Source organism: Cryptomeria japonica, chromosome 10 (genome assembly GCF_030272615.1).
Source record: "Cryptomeria japonica chromosome 10, Sugi_1.0, whole genome shotgun sequence".
Taxonomy (NCBI): domain Eukaryota; kingdom Viridiplantae; phylum Streptophyta; class Pinopsida; order Cupressales; family Cupressaceae; genus Cryptomeria; species Cryptomeria japonica.
This window is the reverse complement of record NC_081414.1, coordinates 92,574,832-92,589,767: the sequence shown is the minus strand read 5'-3', so window position 1 is coordinate 92,589,767 and position 14,936 is coordinate 92,574,832. Positions and strand designations below refer to the sequence as shown.

Sequence of the window (14,936 nt, the reverse complement as noted above, 5' to 3'; positions counted from 1 at the left end):
GATTTTTTTGGGGCGGAGTTGATTTTGTTGGCAAGCCTGATGATAATCTGCTGGGAACTACATGTATGCTATTGGTGTGAATATTATCATTCAGCATCAATCTCTCATATTCCATTTGTGGCTATGAAAATTGGAGAACTGAAATTTGTTCTCAGGTCTGTGAGTTTGTTAATGCTACCCTAATGTATTGTGTAAGAACTAGTAGTTGGTTAGACTGTCAAAGGTTGAAACTTATATGACCTAACAGGTTACTGTAATATTATTATTTTAAGTAGAAATGAGAAGTCATACTCAATGATGGATCCAGCTGTAATGGAAAGTGACATTAAGTACATACCTAAACTTTCCATAATACATACGGTTTGGTGGATGTTAAAGTTAACCTAATTGACTTCAATTCTTTAACTATCCGTGTTCTTTACTACAATGTTAGTTATCATTTACCTGAATTATGCTCAATACACGCAGTTTAGTGGATGTCAATTTCAGTATAACTGACTTAAAAATCCTCCTTTAAACTCGGATTCTGCTTTCATTTCTTCAATTTTTGTCTAATTACATCATTTCCTAGGCTGTAGGGTGTTGTATCATGCATAATTACAGAAACCTGCATTACCGTACAAGGTAGATACAGAGTTGGGTGGATGTTGAATTCTACCTAATAGACTTGAATTCCTTTCTTAATATGTATTCTGATTTCTTTACTTTATTGTTAATTATTGTTTGCCTAAATTATGCACAATATATACTGTCTAGTGGATGCCAGTTTCAACATATTTGACTTATATTCTTTCCTGAGCTTGGATTCTTATTTCTTTTCTTTAAATTTTTTCAGCACATTGTATTACACCTACAATTAGAATTCTGCATTACCATGCATAATAGATCCAAAAATGTTGTTGACTATTAGAATCTTTGAGTTGCAGCTATTTTCTTGTAGTTGCGTGTTAGTATCTAGTTTTGGCTCACCTTTATGTTTGGTATCAGAAGAAATTAATGAATATTATGACATAAATATTAAGTAGCCAATGGAGTTGGATATTAAATATTGTTCTTTCTAGTTTTGCTGGCAGACTTTTATATATATTTGAGTTAAATTCCATTTAAGAATTTTTCGTATGTTGTGGATGGGTGCAATTCAATCTCTCAAGTTAATTTTCAATAAAGCAGTAAGATATTTGGATTTTTTGGGACATTACTTCTGAAACTTGAAAAAGTCAGTCATTATGCTCATAATGGTTGGGCATGGATTTTTTCTTTGTTATGATACATTTTGTATTAAATTGAATTGATTGGTTTTACACAGGGTTGCACAGGCACTTTGTCCTCTATGGCTTGATGGAATACCTTAGGAGAAGGTCAGTAGTTGCACTATTTAAAAATAAATGTTACCTAATTACCACACTATTTTATGTTTATTTTTTGTATGGGCAGGCTGAGTCGGAATTTCTCTCCAGATGAGGTGTTGCAGCTACTGGATCGTTTCTATAATCTTGAAATGCTGGTAGGTATCATATTACATTTTCATAACATTGTGTATACTCTTATAAAAGATATATCGCTTCTGGTATTTTTGAACTTGGTAGAGCTTAAAAATTTCTAGTTTGCTTACAGTAGTTTTTGAAATGGATACTAGTATAATTAGAGGAAAAATCCTAATGTTTTGTCATCTACTTCAGAAACCAGATGATGATGAGATAGAGGCATTGGGTCAAGAGGAGGAATTCAGCCTACCTCATTCTGTTTTCATGATGAAAGATGATTGAGAGGCTGCCAACTTATGGGTGTTGAGCTACAATAAAGATGTAAGTTGAGTAGAAAATAAGTCCATACATCTGATTAATACAAGCCATCTGCTTAGGCTATCCTTTATAGACGGCAACCAATTTCTCTCCCTTGCCACATGCGTGCATGCACAGCTCCTGTGTAAATGAGCACTTAAGTGTTTGTGAACTGATAGAGTGCATATATTTGTGAGAAAACCTAGTATTTAGATGTTGCTTTGATTCATCATGGTTGCATGGGTTTTAATGTTGGAGTTTCTGAAACTATATCTCCGTTTATCACTGGCTAGGAATTTTTTGATCTTTCAGACATTAGCCTAATTTTCCTTTCACTTATGTTCCTGCTTGCAACAATATGAAATACTTGAATTATTTCCTTAAGATATAAAATATCTCACTTGTTTATTTCATGTTGCAGAAAATAAATACTTCTGTCCAGAAAGGAATAATTTTGGCCCATTTCATTTTGATCACACTTGCAATTTTAAGATGATTTGATGACAGATTTTGTGGTCACAAGAATGCTTAAAATGTTGCAGCTATTTTCTGCAGAGCTACTTATGTAATGCCTATGAGTTGTAATAAAGTTTTTGAATGCTATATCGAATGTTGGTGGTGTACTCAAATCTTATAAGATCAAATAAGTTATGTAATGTCACTTGTGGGATCTTCTCTGAATTTGCAAATTATTGATTCAATTATTATTAGGGTTCTTATAGCTTGATTGGAAATGTATAGGGAAAATATTACTGTGTAAAATTTATATCAAGAATAACTTAAAGGCTTATTGATGAGACTTATACGAACATGGACTGCCTTATTAGATAATAATTTAACTTTCCTTCCTTGATGTAAATTCCAATATGCTGATCCAAAAGAAGTCAGTCCTTGTAATCTAATGTAGACTCCAACATACAATAGGTCTGATATTTATATATGCCGAATGTATTATGATTGTTGTGCTTCAGCTATGTGAAATTAATATAAAGTATAACTTCTGATCTCTTCACTGATAAGATCGCTGTGCCTGGAGGATTTCTTTATAATCATGCGATGGTACAACTATGGCTCTGATATAAAGAGTCAAAGTACTAATTTCTGATCGCTTTTCCTGATGTATCCCTTTATGGTCATGTAATCTTCTTGATGCTGTTTCTGTTTATTTCACTCCTGCGCATGCGTTCTTCGCCTTGTGATATGATGAGTGATCACCACCTTCACTTCTCTGAGTGCTTCAAGTAACAATAACTAAAAAATTCTCTCTTCCCTGTCCAATTCACACTCCTCATTCCCTCCTTTATACCTTCTCATGTCTTTTGGAAAGACGTGACATTATGGAGGGAGGTGTTTATCCAAGGAGAGGCACCCTTCTATTCAGATCCCATTATCATTTGTTAATAAACAATATTGATTTTAATATAGATCTCATATATTGTTATATTGATGTCTGTTTGTATTATATAAACAATTCACTGTTGTATATTCTGATTACTGCCTTTGTGTGTTGTCTATGTCATTATGTAATGTCGTCATCATTATAATGCTCATCAATTACATCGCTTATGTCTCTTCATGAATCAGCCGGCATCCTTAACCATATTGCTAAATCCACCTGCTTGAAGACTACTGAATCCCTTAACAGTATTATTAATGTCTAATCAAACTCATTCTGGTTTCTGTATTTACTGAATGCTTGGTATAAGCAAGACTTGTTAAATTGTCTTTGATACCTCTAGCTTACTATTAACGATGATCAATGCTTTGTCTTTCTTCAAGTCGTTGTCCTTAATATGTGTATGGGACTGTATTGGCAATGTGAATTCACTGATCTTATTCATACATTTGTCTAACTTGCCCATCACTGGATGATGATGTCGACCCTATACTTGATCTTAATCATTTGTCCTTCTTTGTATTGGCTTTGAATGCTATCATTATTTATAAAGATAATACAAGGAGCTTTCTCACAACAGAACTGTTTGCTGCATATCAAAAAATTACTTAATGAAGACTTGTAAACATCCTTTATGTACTATTCTTGCTAAGTCCAATCATTGTTTCTGCTACTGACTAAATTGACGGTGTCCTAGGCCTGCCACACCTACACCTGAACCATACAAGTTTCTTTTGGCTTGTTTGGTTTTTGAGATTGGGCGGGGATATTACAAGTTATTTGAAAAGCTTTGTTAGTTTATAAATGAAAAGTCAATATAAACGAAAGCTTAACCAAAGCGATGCCTGAAAGCAATCAATGTATTTTATAGACGATTAAAAACATACAATTACAAACATCAATCTAGGATCATGTAGTTAATTGCCTCAGAATATCAACATAAACGAATTATCTCTACAATAGTACAAATTTTTGTGTCAAAAATTAGTTACAAAAACATATTTTCCACCATGCAAAGAGCTGGAAATATTTTCTTTCATTAAGTCATACAACCATCTTGATAGGTAGAATGTATTTTTTCAGCATGCATAATAACTTCACAGAAACTGTTGGCCAACTAATTCTCAGAAGTTACTTTACAGCATAAAAGCTTAACCACCATGACGATTTTGTCATAACTGAGTACAATTGTTGAACCACCAGGTCATGCCTGAAATCTAAGGAAATTCTTCCAGTGATGTTTTCTTGTTTAACTCTTTGATAAAAATTATATATAGATGAGAACATTGTAAAATTAGTCTCTAAATATGCAAAAATGGCTATATTTTAAATAGCATGTTGGAATGTGTCCTCACCTATAAGTTGTTTTCATTACATGGCTTTGAATTAGAGTCCAAGAGTGTTGTACTATTTGTGTGCGATAGATAGGCTAAGTGTTCTCAGTTTTATGGGCTAGATTATATTTTCAATACTAGGGAAATATCAAAGGCAGGTCCCTATGCAGCTGCTTAGCTTATTTTTGTGAGCAGTCACTGCTCAATTTTTTAATCAGCAATTTGTAGAGCTTGCTGCTTATTCTTTAGCAATTATCTTAAATTGTATTTTTAAACGAGATTATTAATTATAATTATTGTAATAAAAATTTGAAGAAAAAATTGGAAACAAATAGAAAAGAGGGAAAAAATATGTTGAGCCATGAGTCATGTGTCATTTTGCTCAATACGCAACTGTTGCTTATTTTGAGCTCCTCATTTTTTTTCAAAGCTTATTTTTAATTCTTAAGCAGTAGCTGCTCCACTTGAATAAAAAGGAAAGGTTCCAATTGATCCTTTTCCCTTAATTAAAAATTTGTATGGGAACACTCCAACGACTTAAATTTAAGCTGAAATTGCACTTGAAGTCTTGAAAAAATCACAGTTTTCACAATATTTACAATGTCTTTGGTGGTGATTAAATGTCCTAACCTGACCTACTGCTTCGAGAAGCCTTAACTGTATAAGATTGGCAATATTAAACTAACATGAGAAGCCTGAACTGTATAAGATTGGCAATATTAAACTAACTATTCGCATGTCTGTTATGCTTAATTGTATCGTAATACAATACAGTTGACAAGTTCCTTTAAAGTCACCTTAACAACACCTTTGACATAGTCTCATTGGGCCAAGTGGCTTTTAGTGCCGGAAAATGTATAAAATAACAATCCATGAATTCACACAGCAATTTATTTTGAAGTAACACACCTCACTACCTTTCAGCTGGATTTCTTAGAATCTTGGTATTAGGTAATATATGATTCTTTTATAGTTGTCAATTAACGCATTAATTAAGGAGTATTGATGCTCAGTTATGACTACTGAAGGTTGTAGAGATTTACTAAAAGACCCTACTAATCTTAGTGATGCATATAAGAACCGAGTAACGTGAGAAGATCAAGGTGCCAAAACTTTTATAGTTCCTGGGGTTTTTAAAACTTTTATCAATTTGAGTTAGAAAGTGAAAGATGTCTCAATGGACTTAGTAGGGCAAAGGTTTTCTACTAGTGGTGGCTGATAGAATTACCAAATGTTCATATTATGTCCCTAATAAGTTCGTTTTAGTAGCATTTGTACTAAATGTTAATACCATGATCCCCTTTCATCATAAGAGCAATAGTAATGTGGTTTTGAAAAAAAGTGTAGAAATTGTTTCTATTCTCATAAAATTATCGGTAGTGAGTTACATATTATTACTGATTTCTATAAGCTTGGGTTGCTTAAGCAAAGTGATATAAACTTGACTATCATCTTGTTCTATCTATTAGATACCTCAATCACATTGTCATAAATAATAGCCACATGTTTTGGAGGCTCTCAAACTTTAGATTGATATGGGTATGACTGATATGCTTAGGGGAATAGTGTTAGCATTAACATAAGCTTCTTAATGAGTAAACATGTTAGGTACCATTACATTTAGAGGTAAAACAATACCTATGGCCATGATGGGTGGTTGTAAAGAAGTCAAAGGAGGAAGCTCACTAGAGAAGCAGTGAAACATATGATGGAGGTGAACTGTGGGGTAGGGGTTGTTTTCATTAGTGGATAAAGTTATAAAAAGATGGATGTTAATGGATCACACGACATTGAAAGCTAGTTGATTGCATTGAGAAATCAGAAGATAATACATTTAAAAGGTGTAATCAAGAGGATTAAAATATGTAATTTAATATGAAGATAGAAATCTATGTCCTATATTTTTAGTTAGGGGATTCAATTTGGTAAGAGGGTAAACAACTTCTTAGTTATAATTGTAATCTTTTTTCAGGTTACTATATTGGGGTTGTTTTGGGGTTGTTAGTAGTGGTAGCATCAATTTCCTACTCATCTTTTTTTGAAGTTTTCCAAGGGTATCAAAACACATTGGGAACATTACATTTCCATTGAGAACATGATATGGTAAGAGAGACCATGGGAAAGGAAAATGAAAAATATTCAATAGTCCTTGGAAGAAAGATGCATGTTCCATCTACTTCTATCCTTTGTTAAAGGATTTATTTTATGAGCACTAAACATCAAAGGATATGTTGACAATAAACAAAATGTAGCTACACTAATTATTTTGGATCTATTAACTGCTTTATTAACAATGAGCTTGTTATCCAAATATTGTTGTGTACATGTCTTACATGTTTTAGGCGTATTTGGTTGCTAAAGGGACTTTGGAGGTAAGTGTTATTGTTGGTGTAAATAATTATTCATCTTGGATATTATTACACTTTACTTAAGTTTACTTAGGTACATGCATTTAATAGTAGTTTGGGTATGAGACACTTGGGTGTTTTTGCAACATTAGGATAGTGCGTGTTGGAGAATTTCCACCTTTTATGGTGTGATCTTGTTGTTACACTCCACATTCAGTGGGTGATCCATCTCATGTGGAATATTATATTGTTTCTCCTACCTACCCACACCTATTTCCTACCTACCCTTGTTTCTTATTGAGCCACATGTCATGTTTGTGTGCTCACATATCCATATAGCCTTGCCTATATAAGCAGACTCATCTACATTGTTTGTATGGGCACTCAATCTATATCTTGTAATGATCCAATTGATTATCTTTTGCATTTTGATAGAATACAGTTTATTCCTATCATCTATTTTGTTCTCTCTTATTTGTGTTTTCCATTGCCTCTTGATCTTGGCAAAATCTCACATGGTATCAAAGCTGGTCCATGTCTCACATGGTATCAGAGCTAGTCGATGTCTCACTTGGTATCAGAGCCATTAGAGTGTCATTGGTTTGCCAATTAAGAGAAATTTGATGCTATTTGGGGTTTGCATTTTGGAGCTTTCTATTGCAGGTTATTATTGAATCTTGATGGGTCAAATCTGAGGACACCATTGGATTGAGGAGGTCCAAGAAAGTCAGTTTTGCTTTTTGTTTCATCCAAATCGGACTTCAGAGGCCAAATCTAGAGACATTTGAAGTTTGAAGTTGCAGTGAAAATTTTCTAGAATTTATAAATTTGCAGGCAATTTTCAAATAGTGATATCTCACTCATACGGACTCGTTTTTTGGAACAATTTTTTTTGTTTTGGGGTATAATTTCGTGATTTGTACAGTGGTGCAGAAGTTTTCTGATTTTCAGATATAGTTTTTTTCTGAAATCACGAAATCTCATTTTTTACAACTTTGGAGGCTTCATTTGGGCTCATATGGACTCCTTTACAGGTGTCATTTTTTTTGAAAGTGCATAAATTTTCATCTACTTTCATAATCTGCCATCTGTTTGCAGTGATTTTAAGTAGAAATTGTACTTTCAATATTTGGCCATTCTTGACATATTTGGTACTTGTATTTTGCTTGGATCTCAGTTTAGATCACTAGCAATATTTGTTGAAGTCTCTTAGATCTCATTTTGAGAAGTTGTAATCATTGAAATTAGAAGTCCACTTTGCCATTATTTGCAAGTGCCAACATGATCTTTTTATGGGGGTCAGTTGTTCATTTATATCTCTTGGTGAAATTCCATTCAGAGGATTTTCATCTGTAGTATTCTACATGGCTTCTTTGTTGGTGGCATCATTTTCATGTTTCCACATTTGAATATTTTATCATGATGTATGCTCTTGCTTGAGCAATGTTGTACTCATACTATCATAAAATGCCACACCTCTTTGTATCTTGTCATTGTTGACTATTTGATGTAATCCTCTTGTACACGTTGATTAGGAATATCTTGTGAGACTTGGTGCATGGCTCCAATTTAGACTTAGATTGTACACATTTGTGTATGGCTCTCATGAGACTTGTATTATACTAGTATTTCTGCTATTTCTGAGTATCCAGATGATGCTCACAACAGGTTGTCTCCATGCCTGATCTTCATTTTGTTGCAGCGAGTGATTCATCGTCATCGACTTGGTACCTGGTTTTGTCACACTTTGACATTATTGGTGTAGCATTGACTCTCTCTCTTCCTTATAGGGAGGAATTTTGGACATCTTCATTGAACCATCTTTGCAGGAGATTCGACATTGAGAGGGAGCTTCATGGTCTCTTCTTCTCTCTTATGGGGGGGACATAGTTTTGTTCTTCTCATTCATCATTGAGAGCATTGTGTGCTTTCACCATCTCTCTTTTGGGGGAGGGTTTTTTCCCATTGGGTTTTTCTCTCTTTCCTCGCTTTATGGGAGATTGCATTTCTATTTGTACATGGGTACCTAACATGGCCTAGTAGCTGGGACCCATCTTGCATTGCTTAGTTGCATTGTAGAATTGAGTGCATTCCCCTAAGTTGCACTTAAGGGGGGGTGTTGGTGTAAATAATTATTCATCTTGGATATTATTACACTTTACTTAAGTTTACTTAGGTACATGCATTTAATAGTAGTTTGGGTATGAGACACTTGGGTGTTTGTGCAACATTAGGATAGTGTGTGTTGGAGAATTTCCACCTTTTATGGTGTGATCTTGTTGTTACACTCCACATTCAGTGGGTGATCCACCTCATGTGGAATATTATATTGTTTCTCCTACCTACCCACACCCATTTCCTACCTACCCTTGTTTCTTATTGAGCCACATGTCATGTTTGTGTGCTCACATATCCATATAGCCTTGTCTATATAAGCCGACTCATCTACATTGTTTGTACAGGCTATCAATTTATATCTTGTAATGATCCAGTTGATCATATTTTGCATCTTGATAGAATACAGTTTATTCCTATCATCTATTTTGCTCTCTCTTATTTGTGTTTTCCATTTCCTGTTGATCTTGGCAAAATCTCATAGTTATAATAATTAACTCTCTTTAGAGATTCTTATGTCTTAACCATATATGATATTGTCGTATCAGGTGGCATATATTGTTTCATGATGTAATGTTTTCAATAATTATTCATTCTGTTGGAGGGAAAATAATAACAATAATTGGTCTTAAGATTCTTAGAACTAGGTTGATTCATTCTCATTGGATCAACATCCTTGATAGGAAAGGCACTCATAAGAGTGGTGACACATACCTTTAGAATGTCACTTCAACAAGCCGCTATATTTTTTCTACTTGAATTTAAATGATTTGTTCAAATACAATGAGTGGCAAATACAACAATACATGGAAGTACCATACATTTAGAAAATCGAGTTATCTGCAATAGTTCATCTAATAATCTTGAACATGATATGATCAAATATCATTGCAATGATTTAAAAGTGAGGTGCAATCATGCACATCCTAGTGAACCTAGCTCCCTCCTAAGATAAGGATGAATGATAGCAATTAATTATACCAATAAGAAGGGATGCACAAATGATGTGAAATTATTAATAAAGTTAACACAATGGCAAGTCAATGAGAGTTGATTGTGTTGCAAATGAAAACTTGTAATTAGTTATAGTTTCACTTAACCCCAAAAAGAATTTCATGTTTCAATTAATTTCTTGTTAAAACCACCATGTTTTTGATAAATAAAGCAGCGATAACAAGGGCGCTGACCCTTTACAAAGCTGAACGACTAACTGAAAAAAAAAAAAAAAAAAAAAAAAACCGGACCAAGTAAGGGTGAAAACCCCAAACAAACAAAGTTAGACAGGGCAAACAAACCCACTGTCAAACCATCGACAAACCAACCCAACTCAAGAGTGGGGAGAGTCCACACCTTGACGAAGGGGGGCTGGGGAAGGGGGGTAGATTTTCCTTTTCGCTTGTGACAAACAACTGTCCAGGCAACACTATCATTAGGAATATTCAAAAACAAATCAGGCGGGGGAGACCCCACAGATACACTGCCAGACTGCTATCTTTTTAAAATTAACTCTTGATCTAAGTTATGAAAGTTCATTCTTAATATATGTCAAAGTTTATGTCTAATCAATTACTTAGGATGTATTGATTTTATGTCCTAGTTATGTCTTATATTGCTTACTAAATAAGTGAATAAAATGTGTAATTTATACTAATTTGGGAGGTAATTGTATCATATGTAATTCAAATGCATAGTTATCTTAAATTTTATGAAGAAGACAACAATAAATTGTGAACTATGTATTGAGTTCATATTGCATCACAAATATGTCTTGGATGTGCTTTTAAATTACTCAACCTTTTCTTAATAGAAAAGGACCTCATTGTGGATGGTACTTATTTGTAATTCAAATTTTCTTATTCCCTGACTGTTACATGTTAAAAGCATTTAGGATTGCCTCAACACATGTTGACAATAGTAGTATTGATTAGTTGATCCCTTTTCTATAATTAGGTTTGTTGGATTTCAATATGTTGCATGTTGGATTACGATTGGTTCAAGTTGAGGTGACATTTATGTTTGCAATAACTTGACATTACTTGGAGCATGCCAAAGTATGGTAAAAAATAGTGTAGGAGTATATTCTCTTGTAGTTGACACCATTGTGTATGGACCATTGTTGTAATCATTGGTTCTTGTGCCAAGGACTTTAGAAATGCTCTATTTAAGATGCAACTAGACTTTGCCTCTAACCCCAAAAGTGTGAGAGGACTATTTGTAAGTTTGATGTTGACAAGTTAGAAACTATTGTATTAGTTAATGCACTTTCTTGATGTGTTGCATGAACTTTTTTTATGTGCTTGCACAATTGACTACACCAAGAGTTGTTAATGATAGGAACTCATACCATGTCTAGACTAAACTATGACTTGTAAAATTGAGAAGAGTTGTGTTTTACACATGTTGGATGCATAGCATGTTCTCATATCAAGCCTAAAATGGAATTTTGGATTGGACTATTCTCTATGAAATTGAGAAGAGTACTAGTATAGGCATGTTGGAAGTTTGTTAAGTTCTCATCCCAAGTGTGAGGGCAAGAGTTGTACATTTGTAATAGTTAATTTATTGTCATTATAGAAAATTCAATAGTCTATTTGATAATTTGGTGATTGAAAGTGACAAATATATGGAGTTGAGTGTATAACATCTCCCAAAATGGAAAGAAGAAACAAACAAAAAATCTATGATATGACATTAGACAATGAAGGATGGAACCACAAAATGTTACCCAAGAATGTGTTGGAAGAAGAGAGCGAAATTTTAGTGTATTAGCATGTTTTTGCATAAAGCACTGATTTTCGTCTTTGAGAATTTGTTGAGTTATATGCACATCGATTTGTATTGATAGTTTTTCACGTGAAAACCTATGAAGAAGATAATGATAGATTCACATCATTTAGAAACTTTTGGAGGAGATTTTACATTTATTATTTTTGGTTTGCATATTTGCTAGTGTCACAAGAGATGAAATGATTGAGAATTAAAATGTTTACACATGTGTGGTTAGTAGAAGTATTTTTCAAGTGTTGTTAGCAACTTGGTGAGCCCAATGTACTATGGTGATACATAGTGGGGTGCCTTCCAACAATCCTTTTTTTAGGTATCTTAGAAGTGTAGACACTTAAAGTTGTCCTATCTAATTAAATAAATATTTATTTATTTATTTTATCCTGTCTTCTATTAATTAAATAAATTCTTATTTATTTAATTAATTCATTTTTCCTCTTTTAAGCCTTTCCTCATTTAAATAAATACTTTTATTTATTTAAATTGTCCTTTTCCTAAATTAAATGAATATTTTATTTATTTTATTGATCCCACTTCCTCTATTAATTAATTAAATATTTATTTATTTTATTAATTCATTAGCTTTTTCATCTATGACACATGTCATTTATTTCTTAATCCTCTCCTACCTACCCCCTTCATTGTTCTATTATTTCTTCTACCTACCCTTTAATCCTAGCCGACCATTTATCATGTTCACCTTTTAATCTTATCCCTCAATTTCCTAAAGTGTCTTCTATATAAGAGGATACCTCCTTCATTATCAATCCTAATCAGTCAATCAATCTTATGCAATCAAGTCTTCTTGCGATCATGCTAGCAACCACAATTCGTTCTTTGTTGAGCTCTTGTGCACACATAAAATATGAGAGCACATATATCAAACAAGATCAATGGACATAGGAGACAATGGAGATTGAAACCCTACTTGACATGTGAATGGTAATATTGTTTATTTTATGAATTTTCATGTTCTTAGATATCTTCATTGGTGTATGGTGAATGTTTGGTTGTAGAACAGATTGTTTGTGGTTGAATCTTTGAGGTTTTACAATAGTTTTCATCATCATTTTTCATCATATAAAAGGACACAACTATCAAATATAGAGAAGTTTGTCTTTTATATGGAAGTCTTCAAGAAATGATTTCAAACACTAAATATGTAGAGTAATGCAAAATCTTCATCATCATGTTATAGAATTGAGTATTGAGCATTATAAAAAATATTATGATTGAAGTTATGCTCAACCTTTCTTTCCCTTTATTTTTATTTATTGTCATAACTAAGGAAATTATACACTCTTCATAGGTTGGATCATTTGGCCTGCTTTGTATGATTGAATTGAAAATGATTTAATAAGAGTGACAATCTGTTAGGTTTCAATATAGTTAGGCTTAGCATGTTAATTATTGACTACAATACAATGAAATGCACTATACGAAAATGAGATAAAATATATAAAAATAAAATGGAGACAACTTTGCATCTGTGTTTTTCTGTTGGTTTTGTAGGTTCCAGATCTCGAAACAACGTCTATGCATCATATTTTTGCGTCTGCGATTTTGAATCGCATCTGTGCTTGATATTTTCTTGTCTTCGCATTTTTTGTTTAATTGCAGGTGTAGGTTTTGGAAATTGCATTTGCGACTCATATTTATGCATTTCTAGCCAAATTTTGCGTCCGTGCTCCTTGTTTTTGCGTCTATGTCTAGATCTTGTTTTGTAGGGTCCAGATCTCAAAAAGTGCGTCTGCGTTTCATATTTTCACATTTGTGTTCGGAAGCTGCGTCTACCTTCGGTATAAACACGTTTTTATGCTTTTAGTTGTCATTTTCTTTTTCATTTTAGGGTTTTCTGATTTGGTTATTTGCATTGGACTAATGAAGTGGTGCATATGTTTTGAAAAAGAGCTAATATCATATTGTTGAAGGCCCCCCTTTCACATTTGGATTTTGATTTCTAAAATTTACCTAACTAGTGTGCTTGTAGGTGGGGGTAATTTATCAAAACTACTAATCATTTGTTGCAGGGGTAATCTAGGTATGTGTCTTTGGATTTTTAGTCTAATTAGAGTCACATCTCTTTTTCATTTGGGGTTAAAGAACTTGTTTGACGTGTTTGGTGCATTTTGCACATTTTATGTTTATAACCCTAGAGTTGATAACAAAAGTATGCTCTCCCCTCGCCTTCCATTGGACCTTGGGTGTAAGAGGAATTGTTATCATCTTCTATTTAGGTAGGATGGTCTGTCTCCCAGGTAGCCTATAAGGCCAAGTGAGAGAGCACGACCCAACTGATACTTCTTCTATCCGCTATATAAATTAATACGTTGGGCGAAAGCTGCGACGACTTGGTGACGTGTATCTACACCGATGGTTCTCCCTAGTATCCACACTTGTATTGGATGCGTTAAAAATCCTCTTTGGGGATTAGGGGTGAGTTCTTAAATGAGTCGTCGCCGCATGGGTAGACACCAAGGACCACAAAAGTTCCCTCACTAAACACCTTTTGTTGTAGAGGCCAAAAATCCTTACATTTGATGGTTTAGGGAGTGTGGATCGTACCCCGTAGATACCCCTCATGTACCCTTTCATGTTGAGACAAGAATCCCTCATTTGATCTTTGATCTTTTGAGGTAAGAGAATCTGGTATGCCTGAAAAGTGAGTGCCATGGTGGGGGAGCCAGTGCTACCAGAATCTCTAGCTATTCGCTTGTTTGAGGTGTTTCTATGTTGCGGGGCCCTCATTGAATGATTTCTCTTTCCAGCCTAAGTTGTGAATTTTTCCAAGTGTCTTCAATTTGTGCTATACCAGTGGAAATGTTTTGAACATACACAAAAAACATTTTGGACAAACATACCCTCATAAATTGTGTCTTCATTGTTTGCTATGTTTTCTTGCCACAAAAATATTCAACATTAAGATTTGGTCACATTCAACAACACCACATTTGGACAAAATCAGACATTTTATTAGAAACCACATCTGTGATAGTTTAAACCATGTATGGGTTCAAATTTCATGTCTGTGCAGAGAAGAATCATGTTTTTGTCAGAAAGCAAAACATTGTCAGAGCAACAATCAAAACCGCGTTTGTGACAACTTAAATCATGTCTCGGTTCAGAAATCGCGTCTGTGCAGAGCAGAATCACATTTTTGTCAGAAAGCAAAACATTG

At 33.8% G+C, this 14,936-nt stretch overlaps 1 protein-coding gene across 2 annotated transcripts in view; it reads left to right on the top strand.

Moving 5' to 3' along the window:
• The window catches only part of LOC131049626 (uncharacterized), a 77,604-nt gene extending 75,799 nt beyond the window's left edge, over nt 1-1,805 (top strand). For both annotated transcript variants that reach the window (XM_057983683.2, XM_057983684.2), the window contains 3 exons: nt 1,307-1,358; nt 1,435-1,504; nt 1,680-1,805. In XM_057983683.2, the coding sequence (XP_057839666.1) occupies nt 1,307-1,358; nt 1,435-1,504; nt 1,680-1,766 (209 nt within the window). In that variant the 3' untranslated portion in view covers nt 1,767-1,805. The remainder of the gene's footprint in view (nt 1-1,306; nt 1,359-1,434; nt 1,505-1,679) is intronic.
• Nucleotides 1,806-14,936: the final 13,131 nt, after the last annotated feature.